The sequence below is a fragment of the Mustela nivalis genome (genome assembly GCF_964662115.1).
Source record: "Mustela nivalis genome assembly, chromosome: 5".
In the NCBI taxonomy this organism is placed as follows: Eukaryota; Metazoa; Chordata; class Mammalia; order Carnivora; family Mustelidae; genus Mustela; species Mustela nivalis.
The window spans coordinates 2,176,055-2,191,390 of record NC_139024.1 but is presented as its reverse complement, the minus strand read 5'-3'; the positions used below and the strand labels follow the sequence as shown (position 1 = coordinate 2,191,390).

Here is a 15,336-nt window from a genome sequence, read left to right as displayed (position 1 = left end):
GAAAAAGGTGAAAATTTGGGCATTGTGTCACCTGCAAATGATCCACCTAGATGGCAGGTGTTTGTCACCTTGCACACTGCATTCTAGTTGCTTCTGAACAGATAGGCTAGTTTTAAAATGAGGCCAGAAAAGTATAATATTTTCAAATCCCTTTACGATTTCTGACATCATGTGCGAAGTCCAGGAACTCTTGGCGGTATAGGCACAGAGAATCTGGTCTAAATGACTACAAAGTAGATGCTAATCGTATATTAGTGTCTTAGTTTGGGAAGGCACCCTGATGAGGTACCCCAGACCCAGGGCTGGCACCATAGACGCTCACTGTCTTGCAGTCCCGGAGCCTGGAAATCTGCGGTCCCGGTGTGGGCCAGTGTGGCCGCGCTCTGGGCAGGCAGACAGCCTCGGTCTCCCTGTGTGCTCACTGGGTCTTCCCTCTCTGCTCCTCTGTGTGTGTGTGTCCTGACCTGCTTATCTTATAAGGACACTCGTCACCCTAACGGGACCTCATTTTACCGCCATCAGCTCGGTGAAGGCTGCTCTCCAAATACAGTCCCAGGCTGAGGAACGGAAGGCCAGGACGCCAGCATGTGAGTTCGGGGGACACAACCCAGCCCATAACCGCGTTTCCTGCAGGGACAGCAGCTTTTCATATTCAAGTTAATTTCAAATACTTGAGAGTTTTTTTTTTTCCAGGTAGTTTCTTCCTTTCGAATAAGGTGTGTTCTAAATATCCATTTCCACCCCAGTTTCTCAGATTTTCAGATGCACATCCCCAGGGAATGAAAGTGAGAAAAGACAGACCACGCCCACTATTGAACCTGCGCTGGTGACTGAGCCCCAGCACCCCCGCCCCGGGGGTAGCACTTTCTCTGGGGAGGGCTCAGTGCCCTGATTTTAGAAACTGGTCTGCTGGGTCCCAGCCTCAGGCTCCGCGGCTGTGCCGTGGGAGTTTCCCCAAACCCGCCTCCTCTGGGGGCGTGGCATGGCAGCAGCTGTGGGAGCAGAAGGCGCTGGTTGTGGTGCCCGTGGGACCCTATTCTACACCCCCCCGCCAACGTGTGCAAGAAGGGCGCTCCTGCTTCTGAGGTCAGAGTGGCCTCTGCAATCAGGGATTCTGGGATATCTTGTTACGGTGCCTTCCCAAACTACGCTAATACACAATTAGCATAAACTCCACAGTCCTGCAGACTCTCTTCTGACTCCAGGGCGACAATCCAAGAGGGTCGGGAGGATGCTCTCATCCTCAGCTCCAGGCTGTCCTCTTTGGTGTAAAGGAGCTGCTGTAGCTCCCCCCATCACATTTCCATCCCAGCCAAGAGAAAAAGGAAAAGGGGAAAGCAGGTGGCAGGTGGCCTGGTGTTTCATGGGACAATCTGAAAGTTGTGGAAATCACTTCTTCCCAAACTATTAGCCTTTGCTTAGCTATGGGGCTGCTAGAGGTAGGAGAAAGCTGGGCAAAGTCCTCGACTGGCTGTCTGCGTGCCCACCTCCCTGGAAAAACAGTGAACACACAGTAATTCTGTTACTATGCGAGACGGGGGCAGGGTCGCCAGAAGAGGACCCGCCGGGGCAAGGGCAGCTGGACGGCTCCCTTGGGGGAGGAAGGGACAGAGGCCCGGCTCCCTGAAGCCACGGCGGGAGTCAGAGCGCAGGGAGAGGCGGGGTCTCCACTGAGGCCCCCAGTGGAGGACCATAGCCCAGCAGGTTCTCTCCCACGTCCCACGGAGGAGCCCCCGGGCATCCGCGCTCAGTCCACGGGCTCAGAGCACTGGATTTGGAAAGAGGGTTACTGTTCGAATAAGGACTCTTCATTCCTCTGCCTCCTCTTGAGAGATTAACTGGGTTGAGTTCAACGTGACACTTTGCGATCTTTTTCAGGAGCCTGGCCTGTAGGCAGGGGAGGCTGCCAGGAGGACTAAGGCCCCAGGGAGATGGCTGGGCTGCGGCCAGCTCCTAGGCGGGGCACTGCCGCCCCCTGGTGCCCACATGTGGTATCTGCAGGCCCGCGCAGGCTCAGGACCCTTTGCCGGGTTCTTGGCAGGTTCTTGGCGGGTTTCAAGCAGGTGCAGCGAGCCTTGAAACTTTACACTCAAAAACCAGATAATCACAGAAAATCTTCCCATCCAAAAATAGGAAGGATACATGAACAGACATTTCTTCAATGAAGACATACAAATGGCTATCAGACACATGAAAAAATATTCATCATCACTAACCATCAGGGAGATTCAAATTAAAACCACATTGAGAGACCACCTTACACCATTCAGAATGGCCACAATCAACAAGACAGGAAACAACGTGTGTTGGAGAGGATGTGGAGAAAGGGGAACCCTCTTACACTGTTGGTGGGAATGCAAGTTGGTGCAGCCTCTTTGGAGAACAGTGTGGACATTCCTCAAGAAATTAAAAATAGAGCTTCCCTATAACTCTGAAATTGCACTACTGGATATTTACCCCAAAGAAATAGACGTAGTGAAAAGAAGGGCCATCTGTACCCCAATGTTCATAGCAGCAATGGCCATGGTCGCCAAACTGTGGAAAGAACCAAGATGCCCTTCAACGGACGAATGGATAAGGAAGATGTGGTCCATATACACTATGGGGTATGATGCCTCCATCAGAAAGGACGAATACCCAACTTTTGTAGCAACATGGACGGGACTGGAGGAGATGATGCTGAGTGAAGTAAGTCAAGCAGAGAGAGTCAATTATCATATGGTTTCACTTATTTGTGGAGCATAACAAATAGCATGGAGGACATGGGGAGATGGAGAGGAGAAGGGAGTTGGGGGAAATGGGACGGGGAGATGAACCAGGAGAGACTGTGGACTCCGAGAAACTGAGGGTTTTGTACGGGAGGACGGGGGGGGGGGAGGCGAGCCCGGTGGTGGGCATTATGGAGGGCAGGTACGGCAGGGAGCCCTGGGTGTGGCACATAAACAATGAATCTTGGATTACTGAAAAAATGAAATAAAATTTTTAATAAATAAATAAAATTACTTCCTTGTTAAATAAAAATATAGAGACAAATAGATATCTTGGGACATTAATAACTTAAACAAAGCTCCCATTATGTTATTCCTCTTTTTCCAGTCCTCTAGTTGTCCTTTATTTTAGGATCTAAATTTTGAAATCCCTGTTATTGCCCATTTTAAACAATTTTTCTAATTTTTTAAAATAAACATATAATGTATTATTAGCCCCAGGGGTACAGGTCTGAATCGCCAGGTTTACACACTTCTCAGCGCTCACCGTAGCACGCGCCCTCCCGGTGTCCGTAACGCCCTCTGTTACTGCCCACTTGCAAGCCCGGAGCAGGCCCACGTGATTCCAGAACAGGAGCTGCCGCGCTGGTTCGTCCTGTGGGAAACAGCCCGAAAGTGTCCGGCTGGTCTCCGCACACGCGGTCCTGCGTACTCTACCGGACGGTCACCGGCATCGTAAACAACAGCCCTGTCCACCGTCCGGCCCATCCGGGTCGAGGCCGGTGTCATCTCACACGAGCCGACTCGGAACCGGCCCTCGGCGGGACTGGAACCTGTCCGGGCGCCGTCGCGTCTTCACAACTGTCTTTCCCCGAACTCGGACTGTCATTCTCCTAAAACTTAACGCAAAGAAAGGGCTTCACGGGAATTCTTTCAAGTCCTCGAAAAGATGAAGTTTACACTCAAAAACAAATGTACAAAGTGGAGAAGAGCGAGGGCGCAAACCGCAATGACCTGGCGCTGCGCGGGTCCGCGGCCGCGGGCTGGTGTCCATGGGGCTCCGCGCCGCGCGGCCCTGTGACACCACTGTGTCCCACTGCGCGCGCGCTAGCGTTTGCTGGATGTTGCTTTGTGAGTCGGTGGGACGATGCTGGGGACACGGCGACACTGGAGCGCGGCCTCCGGGGAAGCATCCGACTCCGTACGGCGCAGGCGCATTGAGAGCCCCCCGCCCCCCGCGCTCCCCCTCCCCCCCGCCAAAGTAACAAAGTAGCTTTGAGGTATGTGGGGGCGCGTAACGCTTCACACTCGGGGATGTGCTTCCTGGTTGAGGAAAAGTAACAAAGTAGACAACGGAGACTCGATGTTGAAATGTCAGTTCTAAGGGGAGAGAGGCATAAACAAGACTCTGGATAACCTAATAGCGCCTCGTGAGTGGAGATGCACAAAAATAAGCGAAGTGCCTTCCGATCTGGTACTTTTAATTGGAGAAGATTTATTTGCAGTGACTAAATCTATTTTACAGAAAAAAAATATACACAATGAATAGACTCTTTTACTAGATCCTCTACAATGGGTAGAAAACCCTTGAGATAATTATGAAGTTTAAATCTGATTGCTGGATTGCCACAGTTGACTTTTAAAATTGCCTTTAATACTCATGCAATAGTAGATTGACTCTTTTTTATCATTTATTTGTTGTTATGTGACTACCTATGTTTTGGTTTTCCGGTGTTTGCTCGTTTGTTTTGGTCCTGCTGTATGCATATGTGTTTATAAATGTGTATATGTTTTACAAAGGATTTAGAAAATATAGTATCTATATATACTTTAAAGTATATATTTTAGGACACTTTTTAGGGCATTCTAAACTAATAAAAATCGTCTTTTTTTTTTTTTTAAGGAAGAGATATAATCTCCTACTCACCAGAAATTAATTCTAAAATTCTTAAACGAAACCCGCATTTTGTTAGCTTTCTGAATTCTGGGGCTCTCTGGTTGGTCGCCGCCCAGTTGTCGGGACACAGAGGAGTCGCGTACCGTTTGGGCGAGTCACCATGCCTGGAGGATCCTAGGGCTCCTGGTCTGTGTGGTGCGATGGGAGATGTACACGGGACCCCTCTGCAGAGCCCTTGTCAAAGGTTGCCAGTGCCACGGGGGAAGGAGGACTCAGGAGCCTAGTGTCAGTTTTGGGAAGAGCCTCTCAAAGGAGCCGTCCCTCAGTCACGTGGAGAGGGTCACGCAGGGGCCACCAGCGGGTCCAGGAGCGGGGTCTCTGGGGTCTCCACTATGGAAATGTGCATGACCTTGATAGCCTGGCATCAGCTGTTGGTCCTGTCCCATCGAAGCTCTCCGGAGGCTGCAGGTGACGTATCCCTGTGGCAAACACCACGCACCCCACTGCCTTCAGCCAGAAGAACAGCTGACTCTGTTCTAGTCAGAGATACTGGGTACCAGTGTGGGCATCATCCTGGGTGACCTGGGAACGGCAGAAGCCCCACCGGCTGGTGCACCCCTCCGCACTCCAATGTGAGCAAGACATTAACCGTGTCTGAGCCAACCTGCCTTTTATTGTTACTATTACAGGGCTTAGCCCGTCCAAGTGGCACATCACCCAGGCCTGGCGGTCCCCCTCCCCCAAAGGGCGCTTCCCACCCCACAGGCTCCACCTTCCTCCCCGGCTCTCCTCCCACGCTCCCCTCCCCCGCTCCCCTCCCCCTCCCAGCCTTGGCGGGCAGAGTCCCCAGGGCCAGGGTGTTGTGGGCAGAGAGAACCCTGCCATTTTCCACAAAGCGGGCAAAGACGTCTGCAGTGGGTTGATTATTGGTCTGAGAGCTTCTCCCCTGCATCCCATAGCTGCCCCCGGTCACGACCCCTCATGGGTCTCGCACACTCCTGACCCTCTGGCTTTTAAGCCGTGCTTAGTTATAATAATACGCCGAGCACAGACGTGGGCACCTGTTTTGAATGGCACATTTCACAGAGAAGAGGCTTGGTAGGTTTGATGTGGCTTCCTGCTCTCCCCGGGATGCCCATACCCTGGGCACCCCCGCTTGGGTGCTAAACAATCGGTCAGTATCTGCCGACCGAAGGAGACACTCTGGCCAGCCACTCACCAGGCAGCTCCAGCACCCCAGGCTTCTCAGGGCTGTTGATGGTCTCTATGGTTACCAAGGCAGCCAGCAGCTCTCCAAGGGATGTGGAGCAGGGTGGGCACAACCTCCAGTGCCTGGGAAGCCCCTTCCCACCAGGACATGCAAAGCTGAGGTCTGAACGAGATCAGGGGTCCTGATTGTACGGGCTGCGTGCCCACCCCCCCAACCGAGGATGGCAGACTCGGTCTCCCTCTCTGCTCATGACCCTCTTATTTTTCTTCCCCCAGGGTTTTATTTATATGTCGGAAAGACAGAGAGAGAGAGAGCAAGCGTACAAGCAAGGGGCAGGGGCAGAGGGAGAGGGAGAGGGAGAAGCAGACTCCCTTCTGAGCAGGGAGCCCAACATGGAATTCGATCCCAGGACCCTGAGATCATGACCTGAGCCGAAGGCAGAGGCTTCACTGCCTGCGCCACCTAGGCGCCCCTCCTCTTCATTTTCATCGTCCGGACCCCTTAAATGTCAGGTGGGGAATTTAATTCTCAGCCAGTGACATTACTGAGTCCGCACGGCCTCCAGGGAATGGCACTGGGCCATTTTCACAGTTTCCTTCCCTTAACTGCAGAGTGTTTGCTCTCGTATAACAGAAGTAAGCAGTGCGTGTTTCTAGACAGCTCGCTCTTGAATTTTCTTATGCTGGTTTTTGAAGTCAAAGAAACGCCATGTTTTGGAATCAAGCAAAAGCTCTAACAGCTTTTCGTGTGTTGTGGGTAAGATAACACAGTCGCAGGAGCGTTCCTGGGTTATAAATTCTACTAACGGGTTTGTTGTGCAACTCATTGTTCTTCAACCTCAGAAGTGTGATGGCGCCCGAGGTCTAGTGAAAACGAGAACGATGATTCATGAAAGGGTTGGGGGTTTCCTCCCTCCGAGCCGCCCGCACGCTCGCCGCCAGAGCCCACATCTCACGCCCTCCCCGGAGCCACGCTCCCGGCGGCCTCGACGGATCGTTTCCCAGAGACACGTTCATCTTCTCCAGAACGCGCTGCGCTCGCACCCCGGCCTCCCGCTCAGGCTCACGGGGGTCCCTGCTGCCTGTGTTTTTTAAGTTTAGAAATATTTCTAACTTTTAAATATGGCTTTGGTGTGTTTTAACTGAAAATGCGCTGAGCTCAGAGTTGGTGGTTCTCTCGCGCGCGGGTGTGAAATGAGGGTAGGCTCGTGGGGAGGCTTGGCTCTTTTTCTTGCTCGGGCCGGATCCGAAAAGCATCACACGGATGTGCTGGTCGCAGAGCAGAGGGAGCTTCAGGCCCGAGGTTGAAAACAAAGCCGCGGCTGTGTCAGTTTCCGTGTTTAGCGGTGCTGGACGGGCAGCCCCGCTGCTAGATCTGGGGGTGATGCCTGTGCAGGGGCCCTCTGAGGTGTGGGTCTGCTGCTTCTCCCTTCCTCTCCCCCGCACGGTCCCCCGCCACACATGCTGGCTGGCCCCGCTCTGAGCCTGTCTGCAGGGGCTGCGGGATCTGAGGGGCACCGGGCTGCCCCCTGGGCCGTCCCCGGCACCGGTCTCCCCCGTGTGCTTGTTCTCAGAAGCTGCTGCCACGCCAAGTGGGGACGGTGGCAGGAACGTCATGGCTCAGTTCCCCGGATTCAGAGTGACCCGTCAGGGCCAACCGTCCTTTGTGAGCGAAAATGCGGAAAGCATTCTGTCTCCTTCCCCGGATGGACTGACGGAGGGAAGCTTCCCGGTGCTCCCGCGGCCACCGTCTGGGGCCAGGAGCACTGCTGGGGAGGAGGGCCTGCGGGGCAGCTCGGAACTGCCGCCCCTCGATCTCCCCAGCCAGCGGGAGAGAGGCCGGGACACCTGGGCTGTGGGACGGAAGGACGGACCGACGGACAGAAGGAGGAAGGAAGCCGTAGTTGGGACGCGCCCGTGACGCTGGGCAGCCTCTTGCCCCAACGCCCGCTGTGCCGTATTCAGTCAGTTTAACGTCAAAAGTAAGAATATAGTTTGGAGGGGCGCCTGGGGGGCTCATCCGGTGAAGCGGCTGCCCTCAGCTCGGGTCATGATCTCCGGGCCCTGGGATCGAGCCCCGCATCGGGCTCCCTGCTCAGCGGGGGGCCTGCTTCTCCCTCTGCCTCGCGGCTCCCCCTGCTCGTGTGCTCTCCCTCTCTCTCCCCCTCGTTCTCTGTCAAATACATAAACAAAGTCTTTAAAAAAATAAAAAAGAATATAGTTTGGACCAAATATTCCTGCGGCTATCCTTGACTAGGACACTAAAAAACCGTTTCACGTTGCGGCGTACTTTGTGAACACAGTACAGGAGAGGGAAGCCATGGAGCCGGGCTCGGTTAGCATCTCTGGTGTTTCTAAGTTTTCTTTTCACCTCATCGTCTTAGTACTATTGAATTCTAAGTCAGCTTATTCCCCTTCCGAGGACATGCTGCCGTCTCCCACGGTCCTCGCAGGAGGCGGAATGAGGCGGCCAGCTGTGGGAAGGACTCCAGGTTCCAGAAGGCTTGGACTGGGAGCCCTAAGCGGCAGAGGAGGAAGGGGCTTGGCTGGGGCCCGGAGGCTGTCCTCCCGTCCGTAGGCAGGAGAGCCGCCAGCGTGAGGCTCGCTCCCGGCTGCACGTGCCCAGCCCAGGAGGAGGAGCCGGGGTTTCGTCCCGGAGTGTGCTGCTCCCTCAGGCCCAGGCCCGGGGCGCATCCCTGCCCATTCCTTAGAAATCCAGGGGCTCGCCTCCCGCTGTCCTCTAGTGACCAAAGCTCATCGCTCAAAGCCTCTCTTGGTTTCCTCCGGGTCCGAGGATCAGGCTGGCCTCTCGTGAGCCTTTGTCCACAGGGTGCACACACAGCTTTGTTAGCGGCCAGCGGGTGTGTGGGGCCTCTGGGGGCGCCCGGACCAGGCGTCCTCCCCTTACCCAGCTCGGCCTTCTCTCCCTCCGAGCGAACCCGCAGGGAATTCCGCGCTGCCTCAGTGCATCTGGGCCTGTCCGCAGGGGGACACTGGGGACGGTGGAGGACCGCAGCTCGCAGGGACCGACGCCAGCTTGCAAGGGGACACAAGGGGGTACAATGGGGCTGCGCGGGCGAATCAGCTGTAGAATGTTCTGGAATCAGAAGCCCGCCGCGGGGGGCACCGACCCCACGGTGCTTAGCCAACGTCCTGTCTCTCCTCCAGATGGCCGGTTAGCGGACGCCCCCGGGTAGGAGGAAAATCAAAATATAAGTAAGCGATGAAAGCCCAAGGGGAAGGCATAAGATCGAGAAGGTCCCAGAACACCATCACCCGCGACCCGTGCCTGACGCCCAGGCTCGCGTCACCGTCTGGCCCACCGCTGACCTGCCCTCCGGCCACACTGCCGACCCCGCGGGGCACCAGCTTGCTCAGCTGCAAACGGGAGTCAGGACTTGCCATGCCGACCCCCCAGGTCTTGCAAACGGAAAGGGGTTATTATTGCTACTCCGCGGGTGCATTTACTATTTTGGGCCGCGGGGTGTTACGGAAGCACAGCGTGCGCTTGTCTGCAATGTAGACCGTCTACACCCTCACACCCCCCTGTGAAGGAGGGGAGCTGGAGCCGCCGGGGCCGTGCAGGAGGGGCATCGCTGGGGCTGCGCTTGGAGGGTAGCAGCCGGATGCCGCGGGCGCAGGGGGAGCAGGTGCGGGCCGTCTGCGGGAGCTGAGGCAAGGGGCGGGTGCTGGGGGCCGCTCAGCAGCGCTGCGGCGTGCAGAAGGGCTTGGGCTCTGTGGCCCCTCCATCCAGGCGAGGGCCGCTCTGACCCAATTCACAGGGGCGGTCCTGTGGCTGGTGCGTCTGATGGGAAGGTTCTAGTGAGAGATCCCAGGCCCCCAGCGAGCCCCGAGCAGGCCTGGCTGTCTTGCGCGCACCCGGGGCAGGGTTTCCTATTGGTCTCTGAGGTTCAGGGATTCTTCTGGTCAGAGATACGCATCCGCTCCGCACCCCGGAGGCTGGAGCTCTGGCCCCCCGCCCCAGAAACAGGTGCCAGGGCGGACGGGGTGGCGCCGGGACCCTGAGCGTGCGGGTGGGACTGTGCAGTGGGGAAGCCACGTGTGGACAGCGGCAGTGCATCCTCTGGGAGTGGCCGATAGACACACATGATCCCGTGGTCGCCCTGGAGCCTACGCACTTGGAGGGGTTGGAGGCGGGTCTGGTGGGGATGTGCGCACCCGCTGTCACAGCAGCCCAGAGGTGGAAGCAACGCAGGCCGCACCCATGAGCAGACCGCCCCGTCCAGGGCAGTGAGGAAGGAAATCTAACCCGCCCTGTGGCCTGGGAGTGCGAGCGCCGGGGAAGGGAGCCAGCAGCAGAAAGACAGAGCTGTGTCCCGCTCGCTTGCTGGGGGTCCTGCTCTCCCCAGAGACGGAAAGGAGGCTGGGGGTGGGGGGGCAGCAGAGGCAAGGCGGGGGCGGGGCTTATGGCTGAATGGGTCAGAGCACCTGCTGGGGAAGATGGAAAGTTCTAGAGACGGACAGCGGTGACGGCTGCACCTCAGTGTGAATATCCTTGCTGCCCCTGCACCGTAGCAAGACGGTGAAGACGGCAAATCTCACATGATGTACAGCATACGGGTGTGTGTGTGTGTGTGTGTGTGTGTGTGCAAGGCTGGTGGTCTCGGGGAGTCCACGAACACTGGTAGTGTGTTCTAGAAGCCTCTGACAGTCGCTGACCCAACCTGCAGGGAGATACGCAGTTCAGGATCCGAGCCCTAAATAAATCACAGTCTGACTCAATCAGTGGCAGAGGTGACCGTGGAAGTACCGAGGACAGGCTTTCTCCATCTGTATTAGGGTCTTCCTAGAATACCCTTTAAAGATATTTTAAGTTTGCCTCTGGATCCAGAATTCCAAAATACATTTTAATAAAACCTCTTAGATGATTAAGAAAGTTAATTTGTTAACTTTAAATCAGGTTAATTTGTTCATGTGTTTATTATTGATTCCACAAACATAGTCCGTGTCTGCCGTGTGCCAGGCCCTGTGCCCAGTGCTGGGGACCTAAAGATAAGCTTCAGGGAGGGGACTTAGAGGGGAAAGCAGGTGCCAGCCCCGGCGGGCGGCCTGCAGGGCAGGGCGGGGCGGGTCATGTGTGGGGTGCCGGAGGGTGTGGTCGGGGCTGGAGGAAGGGTCCGTCTCAGGGAATGGACCAGAAAGGTGCACAGGGAGTAAGGCAGAGCTTCGAATGTTCCCGCACCTGGAGGGCTTCTGTTTAGCCAAGAAGGGATCCGTGGCCTACTGGGTTTTAGGGGAAAAAATGACATTGAGAGAATTTGAAAACACTGATAGTCCCTTCTGAGTAGGGAAAGAAACCCATCGCTCAGACTGGAACGCGGGCTGCTGGCCGTCCTTCCAGACAACGCCGAGATTTGCCAGACTCACAGACGAGACTGTGCACCTGCTGCATTAGAAGGAGCGCGTCAAAGGAGAAAAGAAAGTAAAACTCGCTCCTGACAGCAAAATCACTGTGGTTCTGGGGCCCATCGGTGCTGCCTGCCCACACTTGCCTTCTGACTCATTTCCTTACTCAGAGAAAACAGTTTGGAGAAGAACAAGATCCCCCTTCCTCCTTGAATGTCTTCAAGAAGACAACTTTCTGAGGCTTCTGTGAGGAGAGTGACAGGACACGATTCCAGGGAAACGTCCCCAGAGGCGGGGTCACTGGACCCGGAGCCTGGCCACAGGCAGAGACATTGTCTCCTCCCAGAGATGTGTGGAATCATGCTCGGGGCCGACAGAAGCCTCACAGAAGATCGGAAAGGACATTCCAGAAAGAAAGAATCCTAACAAACCTTTGAGTTAGCAGAATAGTGCGACCTCCAGGTCACTGACCGCCTGTCCCGCTTCAGGCCCCATGTTGGCAGTGCACAGGCAAACCGCTGTGTCCCCGAAGGGCACACAGTCTGCTCGGGGATTAAAGAAAGTCGAGGGACTAGACCGGTCACCTGAAAACGGCAGCGTCACACCCGAACGGGAGGCTGATGCTCGCCAGGCTCCGTGCTCAGCGTCTCATACATGGTCTTCCTCACCCGGCGCAATCGTCCCACAGGTCGGGTGTTGTGACCCCATTTCACAGAGCAGAGAAGTTCAGAGCAGCTGGGTGGTTTGTCCCAGGTCTCAAAGCTCGGAGTGGCAGAGCGGGGAGCCGACCCAAGGGCCCTGACCATGGCTACGCACCCAGGGCAGACGGCTCCGGGCACACGTTCCCGGAGTTAACTAAGGGGCTGAAAAACCCGGGGGTGTCGGGACTCCCCAGACTGACCGAGTCAGAAAGGTGGGTTTGGCCAAAGCCTCAGGGTGTTCTGAGAGACCCTGCGTCCCCCACCTGCCGGCGGGCAGGAGCAGAGAGGAGGACCAGCGCTCTGCTGGGATGAGACCCCCGGCCGCCCGGCTAATGAGCAGGGATTGGGGGCAGGGAGTGCAGCCCACGGCTAAGCTCCTGGACAGAGCTGGCTCGCCTGGCAAGGAGCCCGGAGACAGCCCTGCCGGGAAGGTTCTGCAGAGCCTGGCGCTGGGCCGGGAGCCTGTTCAGGCGGCTGGTGTGGGCCGGGCCGCAGCCAGGTCTCCGGGGGGCTGTGTGGCCTCACAGCCTGATTTCCCCGAGCAGAGGGCACCAGCTCTCAGTGTCCATCTTCGGGGAAACGGTTAAGAAACATCTGGACAGGTTACGAGGATCGAGTAAAGAAAGCCCGTGGGGAGTTTATCAAGACGTGGGAAAGGGCTGCGCTAAATGCTACATTTTTAACAAGTAGCGTCATGTGGGCTGGCGCGTGCCCTGAGCCCACGGCAAGAACACGGGCGCGATGTAGACAGTGTGAGGGCAGAGAGTTTTGTCCGAAGCTCCTGCATGCTTGTCCGGCCGCAGATGCAGGCCAGACGCCTGATGTCCACCCACTGGAGGGGACTTGACCCCGGCCAGCAGCAGCCAGGCTCGCTGAGCGGGTTCGCTGCCCTCTGGGGACCGTGGTTGGCAGAGCACAGCGGCAGGGACCCGCTCGCGTCGTAACTTTGCTTCCGAGAAGGTGCCTCCCGGGCAGGCGAACGATCCGAAGAGAGGGTTGCCATTTCTTCTGGCCTCAGGCACCATGTTTCACCCTGGATGTTACCAAGGTCATGGGGCGGCCCGGGGAAAGGCGGGGTCTGTCTGCGTGGACGAGGCAGTGCAGGTCCTGGAAGGCCACGGGCTGGGCCTCCTCACACACTAGACCTTGTCCCTCCTCTAAGCATCTTGGGGCGTCCCTTCTGGGGCCAGGTTTGAACAGAGAAGGAGACGAAGCAGTCAGAAAGGAGACTTTCAAACTGTGGTCACCCTCGTGAGCTCCCGTTGTGGGGCATCGTGTGGCCGGGGCTGGGTTCAGGGCGGCCCCAGGCCCTGCCTGGCCTCCCGGGACTGGGCAGGTCCCCGGGGGCCCCTCTGTGCCAGGTGGGCCCCGCTGTCAGGTGGAAAGCCCCGATTCAGGTGCAGTTTGGTGCCTTGCACCGTGCATTTCTCCGCGAGGCATTAACTACGATGCCTTCTCGGAGCCCGGGAAGCCGAGCGAGTTTCAAAAGCATTTAGACATTCAGAGCTCAGGGGAGACATTCTGGCAGCAGTTTTGAGAAATTTAGTAGGAAGGTGTTTCTTACAATAGATTAGGGGACTGTGCTGTCTCTTGCATCATGTACCGTCTAGGCAGACGAAGCGAAGTGTTCTAAACTGCAAATGCTACGTGCCAGCCAGAGCCGAGCAGGGAGCACAGTGAGGTGCACACCCCCCAACGTGGCCTTGAGCCCGGCCGGCCACTTTCCCGGGTCGGCCATCACAGGTCTGCGCAGCAGCCGGGGGAGCAGACTCCCGGGACAGGGAAAGCGGACGACTCACCGAGACCAGACAGGGCGAGGGCAGCGCGGCTCCGCCTCCCCGCTCCCGTGACGGACCTGTGAGAGCCCCTCCGATGAGAGCGCGGCGGCGGCCTGCTTCCAGGTCAGCATCGCCGTGGCTGGAAAGGAGCTCCGCTTGCTTCTCCGCTCTGCCGACTGCTGGGGCAGGAGAGCCGAAGGAAATCGTGCAGACCTCATGGGTCCAAGCTTGGCCGCAGGGGTGCCGACGCATGGGTCCGTTCCTGGGGGCGCGGACTCAGTTTCCTCTTCCCGCAACCCTCAGCGCTGGTCGTCAGCGCTCAGATCCCCGCCCTTCCCGTGTCCCTGGGCCCGGAGGGCTGGCCGGCCTCAGGAGTAGGAGTCTCTGATGTCGGCCGGGGCCTCGGTTTCCCTGCCGCGGCCTCTGAGGGTGTTGAAGACCTTGCGGTAGGAGCATCTGAAGGCGGGGTTGGAGAAGCAATACAGCACCGGGTTCAGCACGCTCTGCAGGTAGCTGAGGCCGTTGGCCACGTCGGACACGTGCACCATCACTCCCAGGACCCTGCAGCTGCCCGTGCCATGGAAGACGGCCACCAGGGCGCGGGCCAGGAAGCTGGGCAGGAAGCACAGTGCAAACAGGACCACGACCACTGCCACCAGCGCCCGGGCCCGCCGCAGCTTGGGCTGTCTGCCCGGCTCTCGCAGGCGCCTCCGGAGGGTCCTGATGACCCCAGCGTTGCAGAACAGGATGAGGCCGAAGGGGAGGATAAATTGCACGGCTTCCTGCCAGAGCAGCCTCAGGGACGCGCCTCCCTGGGGCTCCGGACCGGGGCACGCAGCCTCCGAGGCGAACAGGCTCTGGTGGGTGAGGCCGAGCAGCAGCAGCCACACGAAGCCCGACACCCCCCAGGCGGCCCGCGGGGACAGGAGGTTGACCTTCAGCCGAGGGCGGACCACGCGGAAGTAGCGGTCCAGAGCCACGGCCGCAAGGAAGGCGACGCCCACCCCACGGCTGAGGACGCGCAGGAAGAGCAGGGTTTGGCACGACGCGTGTCCCCAGGGCCAGGTCTTGCGTCTCAGGTAGAAGGCGGCGTGGAAGGGCTGGCAGAAGGTCAGCAGGAGGTCAGCGGCGGCCAGGTTGAGCAGGTAGACGGCGTAGGGCTTCCACACCTTCAGGCGAAAGCAGAAGGTCCACAGCGCCACGGCGTTGCCCAGGAGGCCCAGCGCGCACTCCAGCACGAGCAGTGCGCCCACGGTCCCCTCCACGGCCACGCTGGGCGCCGAGCAGTTGGCGGCGGGCATGGCGATGGCGCCGGCGCCAACGCTCATCCCGCCTGAGAGCCGCGGAGTGCCGAGGGCCTGGGCTCCGGAGAGGCTCCTTCCCACGAAATGAGAGAAATGCGCTTTTTCCCGCCCCAGGATCTCTGTATGAGTTCTGCATTTTCTCAGCAAGAAAAAGTACTGAACCAGCATCAGGGTGAAGTCAAAAGCAAACTAAAATTTGTTTGGGGAAAGAGGATCAGAGGGCAGGGAAAAAACCCTTGCAGTTTTGTTCTGTTTTGTTTTGCCCTGAAAAGGGGAAATGGTGTTTCGCTTGATTTCATCCGGCATGTCGCTGAGCGCCGATGTCCGGGACGTCTGGGGAGCACAGGGACGCGCCGGCGGCCGCTGCCCGTG

General features: G+C 57.6%; 1 protein-coding gene and 1 long non-coding RNA gene across 2 annotated transcripts in view; both read right to left on the bottom strand.

The window, feature by feature from the left end:
* The window catches only part of LOC309864746, a 133,920-nt gene that overhangs the window by 74,775 nt on the left and 43,809 nt on the right, over positions 1–15,336 (bottom strand). The gene's annotated exons all lie outside the window — the stretch shown is intronic.
* GPR31 (G protein-coupled receptor 31) lies at positions 10,732–15,174 on the bottom strand. Its single transcript, XM_082730513.1, has one exon. The coding sequence runs from the start codon at positions 15,130–15,132 to the stop codon at positions 14,029–14,031; it is 1,104 nt and encodes a 367-aa protein (XP_082586639.1). The 5' UTR covers positions 15,133–15,174; the 3' UTR covers positions 10,732–14,028.

Excerpts from the sequence above, each read along its gene's own strand:
- GPR31 (XM_082730513.1), bottom strand. The coding sequence starts at position 15,132 with ATGCTGGTTCAGTACTTTTTCTTGCTGAGAAAATGCAGAACTCATACA.